This window comes from Apodemus sylvaticus, chromosome 14 (assembly GCF_947179515.1).
Source record: "Apodemus sylvaticus chromosome 14, mApoSyl1.1, whole genome shotgun sequence".
Taxonomy (NCBI): domain Eukaryota; kingdom Metazoa; phylum Chordata; class Mammalia; order Rodentia; family Muridae; genus Apodemus; species Apodemus sylvaticus.
The window spans coordinates 12,856,787-12,881,396 of NC_067485.1; the positions used below are offsets into that span (position 1 = coordinate 12,856,787).

General features: G+C 46.9%; 1 protein-coding gene across 1 annotated transcript in view; it reads right to left on the reverse strand.

The window, feature by feature from the left end:
- Positions 1–1,668: 1,668 nt before the first annotated feature.
- Positions 1,669–24,610, reverse strand: part of Faf2 (Fas associated factor family member 2) — a 37,017-nt gene continuing 14,075 nt past the window's right edge. Inside the window, exons 2-11 of the mRNA XM_052156499.1 lie at positions 24,191–24,259; positions 20,775–20,909; positions 17,577–17,653; positions 14,584–14,722; positions 12,930–13,015; positions 12,745–12,836; positions 10,783–10,960; positions 8,550–8,721; positions 7,766–7,909; positions 1,669–4,604 (exon numbers count right to left, since the gene is read on the reverse strand). Coding sequence (XP_052012459.1) covers positions 4,422–4,604; positions 7,766–7,909; positions 8,550–8,721; positions 10,783–10,960; positions 12,745–12,836; positions 12,930–13,015; positions 14,584–14,722; positions 17,577–17,653; positions 20,775–20,909; positions 24,191–24,259 — 1,275 coding nt within the window. The 3' untranslated portion in view covers positions 1,669–4,421. The remainder of the gene's footprint in view (positions 4,605–7,765; positions 7,910–8,549; positions 8,722–10,782; positions 10,961–12,744; positions 12,837–12,929; positions 13,016–14,583; positions 14,723–17,576; positions 17,654–20,774; positions 20,910–24,190; positions 24,260–24,610) is intronic.

The following is a 24,610-nucleotide window of genomic DNA, read 5'->3' on the forward strand; positions in this document are numbered from 1 at the left end:
AGAGATGGCCAGGCCCAGCTGAACAGGGCCTGTCTTACAGGGAACTTGAGTCCTGATTCAAAGAGGAGAAACCTAGGAGTTTCAGGGCATCATCCTGAGCGTTGAGGGACACAGAGGCAGTACCAGGGCTGTAAAGGCCTACCAAGCATGGCGGCTGAGGAACGGGAGAGGGCTCTCGCAGGGGCAAATACTGCGGGAGGGCCAGGGGCTTGGCTCAGCAGGTAGACGTGCTAGCTGCCAACCTGATCGAGGATCAGAGTTCAAACTCGGGATCCACGTGGTGGAAGGAGAGAACTGACAACTTCATGTTGTCCTTTTAGCCCCTTTAGTCTCAAAATAGATATGTGACTTTTTTTTTCTGTAAAGCACACAGAAGTTCCAGAAGTACTACAAATGAGGTATGTCAGAGGGGAGGCACTATCTGCCAATAAGCAGAGCCTGCGCCTTTTACCCTAACCCTTTATTCATACCTGGATTAAGTTTTGCTGTTTTGACAATTTTGGGAGGAGAACTCACACTCGCACACAATACTTCTACTGAAGCCTCCAGCCCACTCAGGCAAACCTTCACTGAACAAACTACACATATCTGCAAACACGATCACCCGTATTTAGCAAAGAATTCACTCAGTCATGCTAAAATGCTACAACCAGGCCAGACGAGGAGGCAATGCCTTTAATACAGGCACTTACTGATCTGAGTTCAAGGCCAGCCTGGTCTACACGGCAAGTTCCCTACCAACCAGAGCTACACAGAGATGGATATATTTGCTGAAATCTCAGCCTAGAACAGATGTCACGTGGCCAAAATCAACACCAAGCCTTGGGGCTGGCACCACCAGTTTCCGTCATCCTTGTCTCTGCTATTGCCACAATCTTTATAGGTAAGTGTTCAATACACTGTGAAATACCCATTTTTATGCTTCTGACCTCAGGTGAGTGAGTCTTGCAGATGGTCTGGGCAGACGTTAGTTATTAGTTACACTTTCCATGTACTTTAGAGCTGGAGCTGTGCACACAGGCGAGGCGGATGTGAATGCAGGTACAACACCCATACACACTAATGAGGGTTAAGGAGAGTAGCACCCCTCCCCCAGCCCTTGGAGATGCAGCAGAGTAGGCTGAGGGTGACGAGGAGCCACCGAATTCTCTGAATGAGTTCTCTGTACCAGGAAAGAGCCGGGAAGACAAAGGCTGGAGGCTGGAGAGCCGTCCCTGGAGAGGATTCTCCCACGGCCTTTGCTAGCTCTGCAGGAGCACAGCTCTGCTGTACCGGGACAGACAGCCACTCTTCCGTAACAATGCTCCTGCCACGTACACCCTGGGGGACAGGGTGCAAACATGCGGTGTGTCTGTGGGTGTTCCATACCGCTTAATTTCATTTACTCTTCAAACTTCTAAGAGGCAAGAAGGTTAGCTTCGTTTACAATTGGGGCAACTAAACTCGGCTGAAGCACAAAGCCGATAAACGACAGCTGAGAACTGATGCCACAGCAGGCCCCTCTGCCTACACACACCAGCGGGGTAGCTGCTTCGCACAGGACGCAGCAGGTCTGGGGACGGCCTGTTTAAATCATTGAGCCGATGGATGCTCCCTGATTCTTCTCCACAGTGGCTTTTCCCTTCCCTCCAAATGGGAAAGCTTCCAGACACAGAGACCCACAGCTGGTTTTGTAATTTTTTGTTATAAAACGTTTAATGTTAACCTACAATACAATGTAAACCTTTATGAAAAAATTTGAAGTACACTAGATTTCTTCAGGAAATTATCAACTACACAGGTGCAGTACAGGTGGGCACTGCATCTCTCGTGGATGCATTTTTTTGTTGCTTCGTTCTTCACGGAGTTAAAACCTCCCCCCAGACAAACAGAAAAGCCAACCAGCTGTACGGTGGGTCCCTGTTGAGCGCCAGGCGACACCTCGGATTCTGTGCTCTGGGGTCACTGCTCCTTCTCAGTCACCTTCTGACATTCTTTCGTTGGCCTTGGCACCATTAGCAATTTTCATAATAACTGATCAGCTGGAAATTCTAGTTTGTTTGTTTGTTTTTTTAGTTTTAAAAGAAACAGGAATTCTCTTGCCTTCCCTTCTCTGCATCTCACAGTGGAAGCAACCAAGGAGAGAACCAGAACCAGAAACAAAACCTATCTGCCGCAGACAATTCTGCAGAGGGAGAAAAGACCAGACTGAGGCACTGTTGCTTGGTCATCCCCACGGTCAGTCAGCTGAGGCCACTTCAAAGGGGATTGAGGGGCAGAACTGGAAACGACTTGACTTTGGAACAATTAGTGGAATATTTTGGAAGCAATTTAAACAACAGCAAATGGTCGCAGGTCTCTTCAAGCTCAAGGGTCTTAGGGAGTCACAGACTGAACTGGCCTGAGGGACAAAATGTGAAGTCCACGCTCACCCATGGAGAGAAATGGACAACAAGAAAATGGAAGTGTTTCACAACTCCTGGAGAGCCTGATGCAGTGGCACACAGCCAGGCCCCACCCCAGGAGTGGGGGGCAGGAGGGTTGTTCAAGGCCAGCCTTGGGTATGGAGTTTGGGGCCACTCTGGGCCATCAGAACATATCTTAAAAGTAAGGGAGGGGTCAGATGACAAGAGCTGGGTAGGAACTTCAGCAGAAGCCTCCAGGACATGGGCAGGCTGCTCTCAGAGCTGTGGCAACAGAGGACGCTAGTGTTATTAGTCCAGCATCTAGTATCTTTTTGCAGTTATCTGAAGGCAAAAGGTATAAAATTAAAATGTACACATTACAGAAAGAGATTAAGAGGGAAAAGTCAGAATTTCCCCAAGCAGCTGTGAACAAGACACTACTTCCAGTCCTATGGCCATATGCCAGGCAGAGACAGGGACTAGAAGCTCCAAGCGGGAAAAGCCCTCTGCATCGGTGGGTGCCAGCAAGGCAGATCGCATCTGAGGGTCCTCACTGTAGGGCCAGCAGACTTAGCAGCGCTAACATTTCCCAAGGTAGAGTTCAGAGCCCTACACTAAGGCCTTGGAGATGTCCTCCCCAGGCTCCCTCTAACACTGGAGAGCAGCAGCTCTAGAGGGCTCTCGGAGGTGACCAACACAAGCTATGCTCTCTCGACTGGAATGCCCAGAGGGCTGCAGTGTGTCAAGCCTGTGCCAGCCTAGCCAGTCACACTGGAATACTTGTCAGTGCACACTGGCATGCGCCAACACATGGCTCAACCACATACCCACTACCAAAAATTCAATCACAGATGAGACATTTCGAGGGGGAAAGCTCCTGCTGCTGAACCCAGGCAAGAGGGAGACTGCAAACTCTCTGGTGCCATGAAATGTGCTTTCCAACATCACACAGAGGTTGGGAGTCCAATTTCCCTTTCAAAGTTTCTGGTTCAAAACTTACTTTGAGATAGGGTCTCACTCTGTAGACCAGGCTGGCCTGGAATTCAAAGATCTGCTGCCTCTGCCTCCCAGCGCACCACCATGCCTGCGATGGGTCTATCCTTAAACACCATTATCACACTGCACTGAACCATGCGAGCAGCCACAGGTGGAATGGTGGGCCCGGGGCCTGAGGCGGGGCTGCTGGTCCTCTGGACAGGCACCAAGCCTGGCAAGTTAGGGACGCTGGAAAGAGCAGCACGAGCAGTCAGAGGGGAACCAGGGGCTGCTAGCCTTTGGTTCAGACCCCTTCACCACCGGGTACAGATGCCAGGGAAAGCTGTGCTTGTGTGTAAAGGTGAGTGCACCCCACATGGCCTCGTGTGGGTCACAATCCTCAGTGCTCCAAATGGGACACACAAGTGGCAGAACTGTACCAAACCAAATGACCTCTCTGAACCGAGGGACCGTGGCAGAAGGAAGCGCAGAGGAGCCCAGGGCACCTTTACCACACCGCCTGGGCAGAGGAGCCCAGGGCATTGGCTTTTTATCAAATCTAAGGAAAAAAAATACACCTAAGTCAGCCTCATTCCTTTGGTCATTATCATTACAAAGCAAACAGAAACAAAGTTATTCATAAACTGTGGGCAGTCTGTTCCGTCTCTCCCCTCCTCCTCCAGAAGTGGGAGGAGCAGGTCTCAGGAGCTGCTGCTGTCGCTGATGGGAGGGTTTCATTTGTATTTTCTACAAAAGCAAGAATGACTGAGAAACAGTGGGAATGTCTCCTTCCTTCCCCACGTGGGCCGCTGGCTGGGTTGGAGGTGATGTCTCTTCACTGTGGGAAGGCAGAGCAGGTGTGCTCACCGCTGGCTTTGCACACGCACGCAGGTTGTGGCTCTTGCAGGCAGCGTGGTTTCTGATCCTTCCATAGGATGCAGCAGTTTTTTTAAAAAAAATATTGTATTATAATAATAATAATATGAATTTATCTCTTGTTCTCTGTTTTTGTTTTTCCATTTCTTTTAGGGATTGGGGTGGGAAAAAAGAGGCAGAAAAGTGTCATTCGTCTGTCAGGTCCTGAACAAAGAGAACTTCTGTGTGGCTGAGTCCCGCCTCCTGCAGCGTGGGGGGGCTGGGCCACTCCTCAGAGGGGACACAGGGGAGTACCCGCCTTGGAAAGTTGGCCTCAATCTGAAACTTTTCAGGGCTCTCCTTCAATGAGAATAAGAAGTCATGGATGACCTGTAGGAGCCAGAGAACAGGCAGTGAGGAGAGACCCACTGTGAAGTCACAGCCCACCTCCCCGAAGACCCAAGCAGACAGCAGTCACACCAACAGAAATCTACCTCCAGCGTTTCTAGTTCCCTGGGAAATACTGTTGTTGCTCTTTTAAAGAATTCACAAGGACAGAGTGGCTGCACATGCCTTTAAGAGACTGAAGAGCCTCACCCTCGTACATACGTACGCACATCAGAGTGTGTCCTACAACCTCCCCCCGCACCCCCACCACCCCCGTAGAGAAGGCCTACAGTGGGAGACACGAGCTGCGTCATCGGTGAGCCTCATCATGAAATGTGCGCAGTGCTCTCAGTTCCCTGGTGAGAACCTGGAACTGTTTAAAGGAGACTGCGTGAGCCCAGCACTTTTGGAGGCAGAACCAAGGGAGCTGGCCAGCCTGGTCTACACAGTGAGTTCCAGGACAGCCTGAGCTCTGCCTTTTTTCCCCCCCTTAGACAGAGTTTCTCTGTGTAGCCCTGGCTGTCCTGGAACTCACATTTGTATACCAGACTGGCCTCGAACTCAGAAATCTACCTGCCTCTGCCTCCCAAGTACTGGGACTAAAGGTGTGTGCCACTATGACAGCAAAGGCTGTGTCTTAGAAAGAAAAACAATTCACACAAGCTAGTCCTCTGAATTACTTTTTTTTCCCTTTGATAACCTGTCCTTAGGTAAAGCTAAACAATTTAAATTTTTTTTGCTTATTTGAGGGTCTCACAATGTCGCTCACAGTGGTCTTAAGCTCACAGATCACCTGTCCTCTTCTGCCTCTCCCAGTGCTGAGATCAAAGGCATGCACCAGCACGGGGAAATTACAACCACAAAGCTGAACAATACTTACTCAGAAGTAACCACAGTTTCAGAAAAGCTGGAAGTGTAGTATACAGAATATTTTCCTTTGAGTTAATTTTAAGTGGTCTGCCAACCTGGTATCCCATTACCTCAGAAGACTAAATAACCTCAAAATCAGAAAATTTAACTGACACATTACAAAATTGAATACACCTGTCCATCAATACCATGGAGGTTTCTGGATCCCTCCCCCAAGTCAAAATCCTCAGACATTCAGCTATAACTCATGCAGTCTCCTGTTTCCTGGTTTAAAGTACTCACACTAGTGAACTGACAGTAGTGTGCACATGTAATTATGGTGCGCACCAATGATGTGTGTTCTCTCAGGGCTAAAATTCAGCTTTCAGCACTGTTGAACAACTCTCTCTCTCTCTCTCTCTCTCACACACACACACACACACACACAAACTAGCGAGGAGGTCCGTGCTGAGCGCACTCATTGCCCTTCCTGAGGACCTGGACTGCTCTCAGGACCCACACGGCAGCTCACAACTGTCTGTAAGCCCTGTGCCAGGGGCTCCAACGACCTCTTCTGGAGCCTGAAAGCACTATAAGCATGTAGTATACAGACATACATGCAGGCAAAACCCTCATAGACCGAGAAGTAAAAATAAAAAGTCTTTAAAAAAAGAAAGAGGGGCTTGACGGACAGTTTAGAAGAGCGCTTGCTGCTCTTGCAGAAAATGTGGGTTCAGTTTGTCAGCCAACTGAATAACGACAAGGAACCCGCATGACATGTTACAACTCTCTTCTGGCCTCCACAGGATGAAGACACACATGTGGAGGATATATGAGCAGGCACACAAAACACTCATGCCTGTGAAATACAATAAGGGAGTGCTGGGGAGACCAGACAGGAAGATCCTAGGACCTGAGAGCAAGTTAGTACAGACAGCAGGCCCAGGTCCCAGGACAGACTGTCTCAGAAAATAAGGAATGGCTCCTGAGGAAAAACATCTGAGGTTGACCTCTGACTTCCTTATGCAACACACACACACACACACACACACACACACACACACACACACAAATGAAAAGCCTACGGGTTCTTGTTGGGTTCCACATACAGAAACTTTTCCTCTGAGTATTGATGGGGTAGAACCTTCAGGGAACTGCACAGAGGAAATGATGAGTGAATGAATCTGTAAGTTAAGATTTATGTGTCCCAGCTCCCCAGGCAGAGGCAGGTGATCTCTTGAGTTCAAGGCCAGCCTGGTTTGCAGAGCAAGTTCCAGAACTGCCAGGGATACACAGGTAAAGTTATCTTTAGTTAGGGAACAAGGAGAATCAACATCTGGTGACCATATATTACATAGCAGGCACTCTGAGCAGCACAGTTATGCTACCCAATTAAAAAGTCCAGGGTAGCCGGGGGGGGGGGGGGGGGGGGGGGGGTGGGGGTGGCGCACTCCTGTAATCCCAGCACTTGGGAGGCAAGGCAGAGGCAGGTGGATTTCTGAGTTCAGGCCAGCCTGGTCTACAGAATGAGTTCCAGGAAACCAGGGCTATACAGAGAAACCCTGTCTTGAAAAGACCAAAAAAAAAAAAAAAAAAAAAAAGGCCAGGGTAGAGATAGCTCAGTGATTAAAAAAAACTGGCTGCTCTTCCTAAGGTTTTGAGTTCAACTGTCAGCACCCCCTGGTGGCTCATTAACACCCATGACAGTAGTTTCATTTAACTCTCATGGAATGTGGTGCCCTCCTCTGGTATGCAGATGTACATGTAGATAAAACTTACACACACAAAATAAAAAAATCTTTTAAAAAATTAAAAAAATTTTTTTAAAAAAATCCAGGGCTGGAGATAGAGCTTAATAAGAGACCTAGATTTCCATCCATCCTAAGCACTGGAAATTAAAACCCAAAAAAGCAGGTGTGAGCACTGCTCTCAATGTGAACACACAGAGCCGTCTGATCTGCTGCCACGGCATAGCACGGCAGGCACGGCAGGCACGGCACGGCACGGCACACCACGCCACGCCACGCCACGCCACGCCACGCCTCCTCTTCATTCTGTGCTGTCTGCACCTTATCTTGTGCTGCCTGCACATGGTGTAGCTCAGACAAAGAGGGGTGGGCAGGAGTCCTTCCAGAGGGCTCAGCACGGAAAGGTCCTCTCTGTCAAGTCTGAAGGCTCCATCCCAGGGACCCACACATGGGAAGGAGACCAACGGCTTCCCAGGGTTTGTCCCCCATCCCCACCACCCCACCCCACCCTGCATGCTCACAGCTACAGCCCAAACCACAGCCCCATGTGCCTTAGGTGATCCTTACTGTTAGAGACTGAGAAAAATGGAATCGTCTCTCTACTCTGGAATCGTTGGGTAACTTGAAAATGATCTTGACACTCTCAGGGTCATCAGGCGAGGGCTCTGGGGGCAGGCACTCCAACTTCCTCTCCTTCTCCTCCTGCAAGTTCTAGAGAGACACAAAGTAGGGGTAAGGATGTGGCTCAGACAGGGAACCAAGAAACCCAGACTACAAAGGCCATGAATGTTTACTGAAAATTCATGAACAATTATTGAAAAGAAATCCTCCCGAGGGCCAGCAGGATAGCTCAGCAGGTAATGGTGTGTGGGCCCTGAAGGTACAAGCTGACACAGCCTGAGCTCCATTCTCGGAAACACAGTAACAGTGGAAGGAGAGAAACGAGCCCCTGGACCCCCTGAAGTTGCCTTGTGACCTTCGCAGAGCACAGAGCGTGTGTGGGCCCATGCTCTCACATCACATACATGTAGAGTGGGTGAACAAACTCTCCTTTATCCACTGGTTAAGGCAGGGTCTCATTATGTTGCCCTGGCTGGCCTAAAACTTGATCAGGCTGCCCTCAAACTGACAAACTGGCCTCAATCCTGCCTCTGCCTTCTGAGTGATAGGATTAAAGGCCTGCATCTGGCTGGACCAAAATTTAAAAACAATAACCCCTCAAAAACAAAAACAAAACCCCAAAACCCTCTTGGTGAGAAACAAGGAGCAAGCCCAGCGCGCAGCGAGCACTGCACTGCTGCTCTGCGCAGGCACTGAGTACTGGGGACAGACAGGGACAGCGGTGGCTCACCTGCCGCCTGCGCTCCTCCGCCAGCTTCTGCTGCTGCACCTCCTCCTCCTTCCGGCGCTTCCGCTCTCTTTCCTCCCTCTTCTTCCTCTCTTTCTCCTGGTCCGCCCTGAGAGAAGCCAGGTAGGCCTCATCCTGCTGTTGTCTCAGCACCTGGGTTTGGTTCCTTTCTTCCCTGTGGACGGATTGAAAGCGTTCAAACAAACCACTCAGCTCACAGACCTGTTCTCCTGGCCGGCTCCCTTTCTAGGATAGGACCTAGGGCTAGGTAAGAGCATTTCCTGCCTGTGTTTCTCCCACCTCCCTCGTCTTGAAGGTCAGTCCCTAGCTTGAGATCCTCCTGCTTCATCCTTTCAAGTACCGAGATTAGAGAAATGTCTGCCATGCCCGGTTCCTGGCTTCTATTTTATTAAACAATCTATTTCTTAATGAGAGTGTCCTGGATGTTGCTATTTACTGGTGAATTTGACACAAGTGGACACAACTAGTTACCTGAGAAGAGAGAACCACAGCTGAGAGAATCCCTGGCCTATGTGGAAGCCTGTAGGGCATGGTCTTAATTGGTGATTCATGTGGGAGGACTCAGTCTACTGTGGGCAGAGCTACCCCCTAGGCAGGTGGTCTGGGATGGTATTAAAAAAAACAGGCTGAGCTACCCAGTTAGCAGCAAATGTCTTCTGCTTCATTTAGTTCATGTCCTGACTTCTCTCAGGACTGTCCTGACTAGTTTTTATGTCAATTTGACACAAGGTAGAGTCCTCTGACAGGAAGGACCCTGTATCAGAAAATGCCTCCAGAAGCTCAAGCTGTGAGCAAGCATGTAGGGCATTCTTTTAATTAGTGATTGATGTGGGAGGGCCCAGCTCATTGTAGGTGGGGCCATCCCTGGCCTGGTGGGCTTGGGTTCTATAAGCAAGCAGGCTGAGCAAGCCATAGGCAGCACTCCTCCAAAGCCTCTACATCAGCTCCTGCCTCCAGATTCCTGCCCTGTTTGAGTTCCTGTCCTGACTTCCTTAAATGATGAACTACAATGTGGAAATGTAAGCCAAATAAACCCTTTCCTCCCCAACTTGCTTTTTGTTGTGGTGTCTTATCCCAACAATAGAATCCTTGACTAGGACACAGGGTCTTCTATATCTCACAGTGGTCTCGAAACTAAGCATTCAAGGATGACCTTGAACTTCTGATCCCTTCCCCAAGTGTTAGGAACTCTAGTGCATTCCTTGTCTATTTTTTCTTCTACTAAAGACTGGGGAGCAGGGTAGAAATGCTGATACACGAAGGCATTTCTAAAGCAGAGCAGAGCAAACTCATGTGGAATTGTCAAAGCTGGAGGCCCCTGCTCTTCCCGCTCTGCCCAGTGCTGCAGTGCTGCAGATCTAGGCTTAGGTCTAGCTAGCAGAGAAAGCCCCTGATGGACGGCCATCTCCTCACTCCCTTGGAGTGAGGCTTATGTTTGCAGCATGTTCATGCAGTCAAGGCTGGACTAGATCTGAGAAGGACAGAAGTGAAATGCCTTCCAGGAAGTTGAAATAAGTGAAGCCAAGTGCCTCCCCAAGTTTGCTAAACTGCTTGAGTCCATTCATCAGAGTAACAGCTGCTTTGGGAGACCTGGTCTGTGGCTCTAAACACACATGAGAAGCAGTGCAGGGTGCACCTGGCACCCAAAGTGCAAACGGTGAAGGCGACAGTTTTGAGCAGGAGCTCCCACCAGAGGGATCTGATGCCACCGCAGGGGCAGAGGGTCAGAAGAGAACTACTGATGAAGTAGACACCAGCTGTTGTCCACCGCTCCACAAATGACTCACTTGGTGTGTGGAAAAATAAACCCTACACACCTGGTGCCAAAAGTGATCTGTGTTGAGTATGGCAAGGTAAGTGGGCCTGTGGCTTGTTTTCTATTATTATCTTCAGAGTAAGCAGAGAGAGACAGCACAAGTGTCTCAAAGTTAAAGGCACCCTAGAATTATAAATTATTTTAAATTTCTTCTTTGGCTTTCCCATTTCAAATTTTCTGTAACTACTGTACATAACTCATAGAATGGGAGAAAAGTTACAATCAGTCCACCAGTTTCACATTAAGTTTTGTCTATGATGTTCAGCATTTGAAACTATTCTTCAACATGAAGCAAAGGCTTTTAAAGTGCCCGAGACCAGGGAAAGAAGTTTGCAGAGCCCCGATCAGTCAGTCTCCCAAGCACTTCACCTGTCTCTTTTCAGAAAGGACCCCCAGTACCTTTCGAGGCGCTCTGACACCAGGTAAGTCTGGTTTGCATCCATGATGAATGTTAGTTGGTTGATGAGGTCATCGGGTTGAATGAGGCCTTCTAGCCTTCCCACCACAGTCATTCGCCGATCCTTCAACATAATCATAGCCAGGAATGGATAGGTGTTCTCTCGTAAGGCCTGGGAGACTGACACAAGAGACCCGAGAGATTGAGAGACTTGGGATGAAACAGGTCAATTCTCAGACTTTGCATTTTGACAAACGCTTTAATCTTGGCTGGGGAAAAAGGAAGGTGTCATTTCTTTTTTTCTACTGCTTGCTTTCTTTTTTAATAAGAAACTGATGGCCTGGCGGTGGTGGCGCACACCTTTAATCCCAGCACTTGGGAGGCAGAGGCAGGCGGATTTCTGAGTTTGAAGCCAGCGTGGTCTACAGAGTGAGTTCCAGGAGAGCCAGGGCTACACAGAGAAACCCTGTCTCAAAAAAACAAAACCAAAAAACCAAAAAAAAAAAAAAAACCCAACTCCCCCCACCAAAGTAACTGATGGAAATACCCTTAAAGATTTATTTCTGTGCTATGTGTATCAGTACTTGTCTCCACGTGCACCTGTGCACCACATGCATGCATAGTGCCTGTGAAGGCTGGAGGAAGGGCGCAGATTCCCTGGAACTTGAGTTACAGACAGTTGTGAGCTGCCATGTGTATCTTCTGGAAAGGCAGTTCATGCTCTTAACCTACTGAGCCCCTCTACCCCTCTACTTTTTTTTCTCCTCTACAGATGTGTGAAGAGATTAGGAGATAGCTTTCTGGAGTTGGTTCTCTCCTTCCACTGTGTTGGATAACCAAACTCAGATTGCCAGCTCATCAGACCCGCCTGGTCTCTTCATTTTTTGTCACATGTTTGTATTTCTAAACTGAGGTGAGTACTTAGACTTGGGTGAGGCTTCTTGGTAAGTTGCTGTCATGATGGAAAGGTCTCAAGGTTCTAGGATAATGTCTACTGAACGGAAGGCGCTATAGAGACCCATGTTCCCCTTAGGTATAATTCCTCCAGTGCCAGAGTCAAAGCGATGCAGTCCTCAGCTGCACGCTGGTGGCCATGACTTTACAGCACATCCGCTCCCTGCCCTTTCCTCCTCATCCAATCCCTTCCTTCCCTCATTTTCCTTTTCCTCTGTCTTCCCTTAACAAGGTTAGCTTTCTGCTCCAAGTAAAGTAAGAAAGTTAGTTGGTAAAGAACCACAATCCTACTATGATGCAATTGCACCCGTGTCCTGGGTTTTTTGGGGTTTTTTTGGATTTGTTTTTTTCGAGACAGGGTTTCTCTGTGTAGCCCTGGCTGTCCTGGAACTCACTCTGTAGACCAGGCTGGCCTCGAACTCAGAAATCCGCCTGCCTCTGCCTTCCAGAGTGCTGGGATTATAGGCGTGCGCCACCACCGGCCTGTTTTTAAGGTTTACTTATTCATTTTCTGTCTTTGAGCACACTGCTGTCTGAGGATTTCTGAGAAAACTGATCTCTGAGGCTGCCAGCACTCTATCACTCAGCAGCAGGACCATCACCCAGGGGTCTTCTGACAGCCTGGACAGACAAGTGAATGCCTAGCTAAAGCCTGTTAAAACTACAATTGAGCTGCTGGGCTGGACCAACTGAAAACCAGAGTCTCTGGCAATGGTTAGCTGTAAAGAAGGGGCCTTAACCTGTCTGCCCTGATCAAACTCCCAACGTATGCTAACTGTAAGCTCTTGGATCTGCCTTAATGTCTCTGAGATTGTTTCATTAATCTCAAAGAAGAAATAATACAACCTTCATCTCTCAGACTGCTGACAAAATTAAATGATATAAATAAAAACCCCAACTAGCATTATGTCTATCACAGAACAACGACCTGAGAAATGGCTTAGCATGTTTTCCCAGACTTCCCCAAGGATTCTGTGACCTTCTCAATGAGGTAGAGGAACACAACTTACCCCTGTACCCCTCAGGTTTGTTTGTAGAACAAGCCCAAAAAAGCATCCTGCTGTTTATCAGCGAGATGACCTCAGGTGCGCAGAGAGCATTGCTATGGAACAAGATAAGACAGCATGAGAACAACTGCCAACTATAAACCATCAGCAAACACATCAGAGAAGAAAGAAAAGACTCATCCACTTACCGGCAGAACTCATCAGAGTCCTGGTGGTCATCTCCATGAAGATAAACCAAAAGAAATCGGAGTTCCCGCTTGGCGTCATTAAGTGCCTTAGAGAGACAAAAGATCACAACTTACTATTAAAGTCTTGAACTCCTAGTTAGACTAAGGGTCCAGATGAACAGAACTATTAATCAACATTAGCAACTAGAAAGAGGGGAGGTAAGTGGGGTTGAAAGGGAAGCAAGAAACTAAGTACTTCCCAGGGTTCTACCTTTACATCCACCCCTGGCATCTTTCTCCTTATAAAGCCCAAGCCAGGAGCTTTAGTGAAAAGCCTTTCATGCTGTTAAACTTACACTGCATCAGGCACATGAGGGTATAAGAAGTGACACATGTAACTCCTGACAGTCACAGAAAGTTGGCTGTTCTCATGTTTAAAGGTAAAACAAAACAGTGTAACTATGTAGAAGCAATTTTGCAGCTTCAAAATTCTTGCCAATAAAAAATTAGCTGCAAAGATGAGTTGGATCCAGCAAGAACACAAGCGAGCAGGAAGGGCGGGGTACCCAAAGGTGTTCTACAGAGCACAGGCTTCAGAAGATCCTGTGAGGTAAAGCAAGTGTCCAGGAATCTTGTCATGTCCGAATGGAATGCGCCTAACTAATGGTATGCCCCTCACTCACTGCCTGGAACTTCCTGCACGGCTAATGGAGTCTATTGTCAAGATCATGCTCAGAACTGCTGCGGCCCTCCCTCAGCCTGCTCTCTGCAGCCCCGAGGAGTGTCTAACTGTCCAGCAGGTATGCAATGTTTGTTGAGTGGGGAGCAGCAGCCAGCATGAAGATCAACTGTGAGAAAAAGCAGATGTGGGTAAAAGCAGAAGCAAGAGTGAGCTGCCCCCTCTCCAGATAAGAATCAGGAATTCCAGACACTCCACAACAGAGCCACCTTTTAATACATGTCTGTGTTGTTCTTTATTGTTCGCTGATAAACTATATATGCCTCAAATCCAGTTTTCCTCCCTGAAAGGAGAAAATGAAAGGTCTTTGTGGCTTAGTTTGAATCAAACAAGCTACTTTGAGCCCATGGTCTAAGTCCTATTCAGTTCTGTAAGAGATCAAAACAAATTCTGGTTTTGCCTTGAAGGTGTGTACATTCGGATAACACAGCAAAGACGTGAACACAAATCATGTAAGGAGGAATGTAAAACTGCTATAAATTTAAATCAGAAGGCTGGAAAACAAAACGGAAGAAGGCAGGGCGAAACAGGGAAGGAACAGAGTGGTCAGGGGACGGACGGCATGAGCCGGTGGGTGTGGAGAATGGGCAAGGCACCCATTAGGCAAAGTGTTAAAAAGACATTCCTGGTGGGAGGAACAGCAGCAGCAACAGGCACTGAGGCGAGGCAGGTGCACCTGAGCAGGCACAGGGAAGGGTGCAGTGGGAACCTGGGGAATGAGGAACAAGCTGTGCAGAAAGGACATCACAAGATGGAGCTAGACCAGGAGGCTAGAGGAAAGGCCTGGTCCTGCCTCTGTTTACATTTCTCTAACCAATGAAGAACTGATTAAGGCTTTTGTGAGTGTAAGAGCAACATGATCACAGCTAAGCTACACTTTCCTAGAGGACAGAATCATATTGGTAAGTTGGCATCTATTTGGTTTGTGGCACTGACCTGGCTGTACGTTCCCTGGTAGAAGACAGGGTGTGCCCTCCCATATTTCTCTTCAAAAGAGTGCATAAATGAAACAATGTCCCCAACAGGGTCAGTGACCCGGCTGCGAGGGTCAGGCCGTATAAAACGAAGAGCAAACCTGGGGAAGAAGGAATAAATATCACATGAATTGGCTTACTGTAGCGCAGAAGGAGTGGGCCAGTTTGTACAGACTTTTCTAACAGAGCCAGAGGGTGGTAACAGAGGAAATGAGTGGCCGTTAGCCCTCAAGGTAGAGCCAGGCTCAAAAGCCACAGCTGCCAAGTGTCCGCTCTCTGCTCAAGAAGACTGCACACCACTAGGACAGCAATGTTCCAGTACTGGCTTGACCAAGGAAGCTCCAAATCCCACACTGTCTAACGGGGCAGCCACTAACTATTTACGGCTGATTAAATGCATTAAAATTAAATACAATTACAATTCAATGCCTCAGTCACACCTACCATGTCTCAAGTGCTCAGCAGATACGTGGCCAGTGAGTTGCACAACAAATAATGCAGACAAAGAATGTGTCTTAATCAAAAAAAAGAAATAAAAAAAAAAGAGAGAGAGAGAGAGAAAGTGCCATGGACAAACCCTGCTGTGGAATAGGCCCTTTCTAGAGCTCCTCCTTTCAGCCCCCTCTTCTTCATGTTCTTCTGGGATTCTGATTTCTCAGCTCTTACTCTCAAGTTACTCAAGTTTTCAATAGGGACTTCAAACCTGAGCTTAGTCACGACTTATTTGTTCTTCAAAGGGCATGTAATTTGCTTGATGTACTTAGCTGATGGCATCCATGGAAGGAGTCACAAGACTGACCCAGAAGTGGATGCTGGTGGCTACCTTAGCTCTAAGGATGCAAAGCCTCACGGGCCCACACATTCTCCCTGAAGAGCCCATGCCGCCACCCTGTGCCAGAGCCTTCCCTCCCTTATGCTCTGGGCTTCCACACAAGGTTACGGGGCGAGGATGATGCGCTGCATTTCACATTAAGTTGCCTAGATGACAACATTGCATTAAAATTAGTAAAACAAGCCATGCACATTTTCCCAAGGAAAACAAACAATATTTACTTGGATTTTTAGTAAGAGAAAAAGTAAACTCTGATAACTTTCCTTACCAATTCTTAAGCCTATTCTTCCCCCGCCCTCCCTGTTTTAGGTTTTTGAGACAGGGTTTCATTGTAATAGCCCTGGCTGTCCTGGAACTCTCTGTAGACCAGGCTGGCCTCAAACTCACAGAGATCCGCCTGCCTCTGCCTCCCTAGTAATGGAATTAAAAGTGTGTGCCGCCAGGCAGTGGTGGTGCACGCCTGTAATTCCAGCACTCTGGGAGGCAGAGGCAGGCAGATTTCTGAGTTCGAGGCCAGCCTGATCTACAGAGTGAGCTCCAGGACAGCCAGGGCTATACAGAGAAACCCTGTCTCGAAAAAACCAAATCCAAAAAAACAAAAACAAAAACAAAAATGAACAAACAAAAAAAGTGTGTGCCATGAAGCCTTAATTTGAAGCCAGTCTGGTTTACAGAGCAAGCTGCAGTTACAGCAAGGGCTACACAAAACAAACTGTGTCTCAAGAAACTGAACCAAGCAAACAAATTTCCCATGAGTATTTGTCCTGAGTCATCAAACCAAATTCATCAATATGAACAATCCAAGAACATTCACGACACAAAACACGATGAGTCTCACGCAGGGACTAGGAAGGGGCAAAAGCTTGAAATCCACTGTTTCTTACTACAATGTATCTCAACAGCCAACATAGTCTAAGCCATACATGTGAACTCAGTTATCATTGTGATTTTCAAAAATTTTATGGTTCCACATGCCCATTCCTGAATAAAACAGAAATGGAAAAACTACAAATCAGCGTCTTAGACATTAAGAAGTTTGAAATGGCCAAGTGGTGGTGGTGGTGGCAGTGCACACCTCTAATCCCAGCATTGCAGAGGCAAGGCAGGTGGATTTCTGAGTTTGAGGCTAGCCTAGCCTACAGAGTGAGTTTCAGAGCAGTCAGAGCTACACAGAGAAAAATAAAACATCAACAAAACCCCCATCAACCAAATAAACAAACCAAACTCAAACAAAAACAACTAATTTTGCTACAGCAAGGATGCCACTGAGCAGGAGATCAAGGAGAAGCTATTACCCAGTCCCTGAATAGCTGGTCCCTATTCCAGCATATGAATCTGGAAGGGCACTTAGTACACGGTATACTTCTAGCTCACTGAGTGGATTATAGACTGATGCTACCATACCCAACCTCCAATCAACACTTCAGCTTTTAGCAAAGCCCGGGCACGCATTGCTCTAGATCATATTCTGTGCTAAGCCTCATCTGCCAGCAAGTCAGGTTACTCAACATCTCCTAGCTCTGGACACTGTAGCTTGCAAAGGTTAAGTTATTTGAATGGTACACAAAGAAAACTAGACGGTGAGGGTATGAAACAAGGGGGTATATATATGAAAGGGTTCCGGAGTTGGTAACCTAAGCATCGTCAGGGCAGATGCCAACACTGCCTAGAAAGATGCCAACAATCTATGGCTAAGTGAGCAGTCTTGGAGCAAGAGAATCTACTGGGATTGGGACTAGTCAGAGAAGTGGTTTGGGCAAAAGTTCCTGAAGTGTGAAATCAGGAGACAGATACGGTGGTTAGAAAGGAAAGGGCATGAGGATTGCATTGGAAACGTAGCAGTGACGAACATGGTGGGGCGGGAGGCGAAGACCAATAAATAAACACACGCAGATCCATGTGGTTCTTACACACAACAGCCAGGACCAATGTGAAGCCAATCATAACACCTTCCACTAGGCAACAATTGATAACATTTTCACTACAGTAAAGGAAAGTGCAGGAAGAGCACTTAACCCAACAGTAGGCTAGTCAAATGATTAAGCATCAAGCTTACTCTAATCGGAGTCTCAGCCTCAAAGCCTACCTTGTTATTAGGATCATATAAACACAGAAGTACATACCTAAATATGTCAAGTATCGTGTAATAGGTGAACCGGAATGGAAGCATTATCAAGTAATAACCCCATCCAAGCAGGCCCTGGAATTCCAAAAACAAAGTTAGAGACCCCATTCTCTAAATGTTCAATACTTACAGAAAATGGCTAGTTCAATTTTCATGCCCCCACCCCACTATGTTGATTCCTCTCTCTATTTATAATGCTCTTCCTGGCAGTCTCATTGTTAAATGCTACTGCTTTGGTATCTATCATATCATATAAGACTATTGTTTTTCACAGAATTTTTGCTTTAAATCTTCATGACATTCTCAAGCAACTTAGATTCATGGTCAACAATTTCCCCACATAACAACTATTCATTCTTTACGTCATATATTTAGACTCATTATATGGCATACAGGCAAGAGAAATAATTACTATTGCTGTGGACACTTGTATACAGCCATAAGACTACCACAAGGACGTCCTCATAGATCCACTAATCTTGGTTATAATACTAATCAACCTATCTTATTGCTCTTACATACAAACAGCTTAATGTCAGACATTGTCACATGTCCTGTGTAGTCGTCTCAGTGAGCTCTAAAGCTAGACAGGGATCCAGGTCTCCAGCATAAAGTGAGGTCCAGTCCAAGCTGAAGAGACGTGGGGAATAAGGGAATTACTCCCTGAGTTGTGTATTGCTCTAGAAATCTGGTTTATTTAGTCTGCCTGTTTGTTTTTGTTTGGTTTGTTTGTTTCCTTTTGTTTTTGAAACGGGGTCTCTCTTTGTAGTCCTGGTTGTTCCAGAACTCACTATAGCACAGGCTGGCCGCCTCAGCCAGCTAATGTAGGAAATCCAGACAGGTACTCTTACTTGGCCAATCTGCACTCATCTACTTCAGTCTTTTCTCCCTTTATTTATGGTTTTGTTTTCTGTAGTTTCAGTTACCCTCAGTCAACTGGGGTCTGAAAATATTAAATGGAAAATTTAAACCCTAAACACTTTCTAAGTTTTAAACTGCAAATTGAGCAATGTGGTAGTCCGCTCAGGAAGACTTCATCCAGCCTCTACCTGGGACAGCTGCCTACCAGTCTCTGAGCAGCAGTCCTGGTTAGCAGGTGTCTCGGGGTATTGCCTCTATAGAAAAGGAGGCCAGCTGCACTATGTTGCTCAGGCTGACCTCAAACTTGTGATCCTCCTGCCTCAGCGCTCTTTGTTTGTTCGCTTGCTTTTAATTTTAGGTGTATGGGTGTGTGGACAGCATGATATCTGCGTCCTTATGTGTATGCTTGGTGCTAGTGGAGGCTGGAAGAGGGCATTGGATCTCCTGGGACTGGAGTTACAGACAGTTGTGAGCTGCCATGTGGGTGCTGGGAACCCAGGTCCTCTGCAGGAGCAGCCAGTGCTCTTGACTGCTAAGCCATCTCTATAGCTGGTCTTTTCTCCCCGAGACAGTGTCTCATGACAGAGCCGAGGCAATCATTGAACTAGAGATCCTCCCATTTCAGCCTCCCAACCACTAGGACCACAGGCACACACTACTGTGTTTAAAGGAAATTTTTAAACATTAAGCACTCCATATACACATATGAAAAATACGATAATGAGGTCTTTGTAATTGCTCTAGGATTGCAATTGCTCTAGATTGGATTGAATCCAGTCTAGGATGAAGTGCTTTTAAAAAAATATTCTAGCTGGGCGGTGGTGGCGCACGCCTGTAATCCCAGCACTCTGGGAGGCAGAGGCAGGCGGATCTCTGAGTTCGAGGCCAGCCTGGTCTACAGAGTGAGTTCCAGGACAGTCAGAGCTACACAGAGAAACCCTGTCTCGAAAAAAAACCAAATCCCCCCCCCCAAAAAAAAAATTTCTAAATGCCTGTGTAAGAGGCTGAGTGTCATCACTCAAAGAAAAGAAAGGAAAGCCCCACCACGTTCTTTGGTGTTCACAGTCAGTCAGGAATCTAACCCCTTACCTAGCTCTGAGAGAGCAGACCACACATAGGAAGGCTAAGAAGAAAAGACCCAGAGTTTGGTGACAGCTGGGGCTACACGGTGAGATCCTGCCTCAAAAAGAACCAAAGCGGGGCTCGCAGAGTGGACCAACAGGCAGAGGCGCCTGCTGCCAGGCTGCTGACTTGAATTTGACCTCTGTGACCCACATGGAAGAAGGATAGAAGTGACTCTTCAAGTTGCCCTCTGACCTCCATGCACACACAATAAATAAAATGCAGTGGAAGATGGTTCTAAGGAAGGAGGGGAAGGCAGAGAGGGAGGAGAAAAGGAGGGAGGAGGGAGAGAAGGAAGAGACGGGGAAAGACAATGAATGGAGGGGTTGAGGAAAGGAGAAACTGAGGAGCGAATGAGCTCTTCACCTGTACACACAAAGCAGCAGTTACCTAGTCCACTCGAGAATGCCCTAGAATATAAGTGAGCCACATCTTTTCTACCAGCCCTTCAGGACCAATTTCAAAACAGTGGCACAGAGCTCCCACAGATTCTAAGCACTTTCTTAAAAATAGCTAAAGTCAAGAGAACTTAGGTCACAAAGAACGTATCAGATTTTAATTTAATGGTGGGAGGTTGCCAGCTATGGTGGGTAGTTCATGCAGCAACGCTGCAAAGGATGAGACAGGAGGAATGCCCAAGGTTTGAGGCAGCCTGTCCTACACAGTGAGCTCTAGTCCAGCCTGGGCTATAGTGAGTTGCCAGCCATTCTGGGCTACAGAGTAAGATCATGTCTCCAAACAAAACAAAACAAAACACACACACAAGGGGAGGGAGGCTGGAGAGTGCTCGGCAGTCAAGAGCACTTACTGCTCTTACAAAGGACCCAGGTTGGGTTCCCAGCACCCTCATGGTTGCTCACAGCAGCCTATGTCCGGTTCCCAGGGATGCAGTGCCCTCTTCAGGCTTCCGTGGATCATGTACGCATGTGGGTCACAGACATGCTCAGAAGAAGCTCTATTCAGCCTGCAGTAGACATTTCAAAAGCAAGCTGCTCAAAATGAGGTACAGAAAACACTTCCTCAGTAAAGAACAGAAAAATAGTTCCTATAGCACTTCATTAAAAAAAAAAGTGAAATGGATGAACCCATGAAGTCTTCCACGCCCACAGCTGTCATGGTAATACTGTGAAACTTTCTGTTGCTCCATCATACAGATAATAAAACCAAATGGGTGAGATCATTAAAAAGAGGGTATTCTAGCTACAAAACTTGCCCTTGGTTGTGGTCTTGAGACAACATAGCTGTAGATCCTGTGGTCAGCTGTATTAACCTGTAGGGGTCGAGCTGGAGGCGGATTGAAAACACTTGGTACGCCCTCTTGCTCATTCAATCTGTCCTGGACAGCAGCCTGTGGGGGAGAAAAAAAATCACAACAGCAGAACTTCAGTGATAAACCCACGAGGAAACTACTGCATGCCTCAAACAGATGAGCATTACACAATGTACATGAGGAGCCCACACCCAGGGACCTCTCTCCTGCTACACTGTGGGGCAATGGGAAGTCTCACACAGTAGAAGAGAAGGGGGAGTTTGTCTTGAAACCACATTTACAGAGCAAGCACACTGTTAACATTAGTATATGTTATTCAGAATAGCTAAAATATAATGTGCTTTACCACACAATCCCAGGGAAAGCAGTGCACAGAATGCAGTATGACCAGCACATGCACTGCTGTGCAGGGGGCAGTATGACAGTATTGATTGTTTGTATTGGATAGACAATTCTGGCAAAGAGGATGGAATCTAAATCCAGCTCCACAGCCCAGAAAGGGCCTAACTTAACAAGCCTCAGACTCGACTCTTTATGTGCAAAAATGAAGGAAACTTAGCACTTAGAATTAATGCGGAAAAAAATGTAAATAAAGATACAGATTTGTTAAGAAAAAGTGAGAAAAAAACTCTTCAAAGTGGGAGGAGTGCGAGGGAGGGTGGGCCAACTTAATCTGATCTGAATATCCAGGGCTGGAATGGCTCAGCTGAGTGGCTGAATGTCCGTGGCAAACAGACAGACCACTGCTTTAACCCCAGAGCTCAGAATGCAGAGGCAGGAGGATCAAAAGTCTGTGGTCAGCCAGGCGGTGCTGGTGCACGCCTTTAATCCCAGCACTTGGGAGGCAGAGGCAGGTGGGATTTCTGAGTTTGAGGCCAGCCTGGTCTACAGAGTGAGTTCCAGGACAGCCAGGACTATACAGAGAAACCCTGTCTCAAGAAAAGAAAAAAGTCTGTGGTCATCTTGAGCTACACAGGGAGTCTGAGTTTAGCCTTGGCTTGAAACTATTTCAAAAACATAATGAAACAAAAATCACTAGGAAAAAATCTGAATATTCATGTTTTTTAAAAAAAACACCTTCACTGTCTCTCTAAATTCTAATTTCTGTCCCAGTTTTGTGACAAAATTGGCCATGTCCAAAGAGACACCTGGCTTTCCCTTCTCCATGATCCACTTATAGTGTTAGGGGAATGTGAGAATGTCAGAAAGACCAGGATGTAGCTTATGGTGGAGACAGGCCACAGTATCTGTCAACTGGAGACTGAGGTCAACCATATGGGCAGTCAACCAAATCAGCTATGCCTAATGATGATGACCGACCAACCAATCAACCAACCAACAAAAACAACAACAAAACCCAAAACCCCAAGTCACTCTGGACACCAGTTCAGCTGTGCTTGGTTCAGTAGTCTGTGCACATGGTCACTTATGTGCACTCTGACCCGGCAGAAGACAGGTGTACAAATATTTGGGAGCTTTGGATACCCTGTCAAGTCTCTTAGCTGGTTTTAACTTATAGCAGTATTCTATCAAAATCTAACTGTTCTCAGTGTGTTGCTAGACTAGAACTATTGAGCCTGAGGTGGGTGATATACTTTGTTTGAACTTGCTGTTGATGTCAGAAGAGTTTCTGGGAGGGCTGGATGTCTTCTAAACCTAGTAACTAGACCTAACCTTATTTATGGTATGCTAATTCCAGGTAGTCAAATCATACTCAGTGGGAAAAGAGTAACCTTTCAGGGCTGGCATGCTGTTTCAGTGGGTGTTCTAATTAGATTTTTGTCTTCTTGATTCAAGCTAGGGTCATCTGGAAGGAGGGAACCTTGACTGACAAAATGCCCACGTGAGACTGGCCTGAAGGTGTATTTTCTTGATTCATGATTGACATGGGAGGGCCTAGCTCACTGTGGGTAATGCCAGCCCTGGGCAGGTGGTCATGGTCTTGGTATTTTATTGCAACAATAGAAACTCTAACTAAGCCCGTAGGTAAAAGAGCTTGCTGCCAACCCCAGGACCCATGTGGTAGAAGGCGAAACAGTTACATATGGAAGAAAGTCTGGAAGGACACATACTAAAGCAACTGTGCTTATCTCTGGAAAGTATAAGAACTTTCTTGTGTTATATAGGCATATTTTGTTTCTATAATTGGGAAAACACAAGACATTACGTCGGGAAATAAATCTTTCTAGCCACATTTATCCTATGCAAAGTAGTCTTACCAAATAAGGAGGACTAAAAACAATGGATATAGATATGTAGCTCACAAAATATAAATATCCAGTGTTTGGTAAACACATACCTGTCAATAGCGGGTCACCCTAGGAAAGAAGGAAAACTGGAGCAAGAGAGGACAAGCAAGCACCTCAGAGAGCCTGTCCTCTTTGTCTGTATCAGCTGAGCAAACACTTGAAACTATTATCGAGCATTTCAAGGTTAGGAGCTGATAGGCAGGCCCTCGGCTGTCCTACTCCCCTACACCCCCCCCTTCCCGAAACAGGACCTTGCCTGGACTCCCACTCTTCCTGCCTTGGCCTTCCGAGGCTGGGATGACAGGCGTGTGTGCGTTGCCACAGCCCAGCTAACAGAAAATTATTAAAGAGCCAAACAGATACTGAAATGAAGTAAAATGAAAAGATTAATATTAAAAAAGAATAGCCAGGCAGTGGTGGCACACTGCCTTTAGTCCCAACACTCGAGAGGCAGAGGCAGGAAGATTTCTGAGTTGAGGCCAGCCTGGTCTACAGAGCGAGTTCCAGGACAGCCAGGGCTACACTGAGAGACCCTGTCTCAGACAAAAACAACAAAAAAGGATAAACAAACTGAATTATCATGCTAAAGAAAAAAATAAACATTTTAAGTGTATGTGTGTATCTGTGCTAGTTCTAGACAGTCACTGCTATACACACACACACACACACATACTTGAAAACACCACCACCAAAAACAACAACAACAAAAAACAATCTAAATATATAAGTTTTATCTGAGAGCAATTAACAAAACTAAAGTGAGAATTCTGCATTCAAGGGGCTTCCACTCTAGTTGCACTCTAGACCTAGCTCAGGGCATTGACCTGGGAAGCATGGCAGCAGGAGCACTCCATGCTGGAAATCCATAAGGAGGGGAGCTCCGTCAACACAATTCTTTCATAGTTCACATACTTCTAACCTTGTATTGAAACACAAAGACGTCATAATTCTGAAATCAATAAACAAAAGCAGACACCCCCCCCCACCGTGTGTATGCTCGAGCATGTACATGTGTGCATAAAAGTGTGCATGTGCGTGCGTGTGTGCATGCGTGTGGGGGGGGGTCTATGGCGGCAGGACGTTAGGTGTAGTAGGAGTGGGTGCTCATACCTCCATGTTCCAGTTATGCTGCTCCAAGGCCAGGCGACACTGCTCCATGGATTCTATACCAGTCAGATCCTGAAAGGAAGTGAAGCATCGCGTTACCACAGGGCTGGGGCTGGAGTTCAGCAGCTAAGTGCTTGTCTAGTTTAGCGTGCATAGAGCCTTGGGTTCCATCTCCTGCACCACACAGACTAGGTATGGCAGCACTTGCAAATATTAGCAACTGGGAGGGGTAGGAAGAAGGGTCATCGTGGGCTGCATGAAAAGCTGGTGACAACTCACTAAAGTGCCTGCCTTGACAAGGCCTGACGTTAACCCCCAGAATCTATATAAACATGAAGTGCTATGCAGTACCTCTCTACAATGAACATAACTGGCTTTCTAGGTTCCTTTCTCACTATTTCCCTTCAGGTGTCCAATACCCAT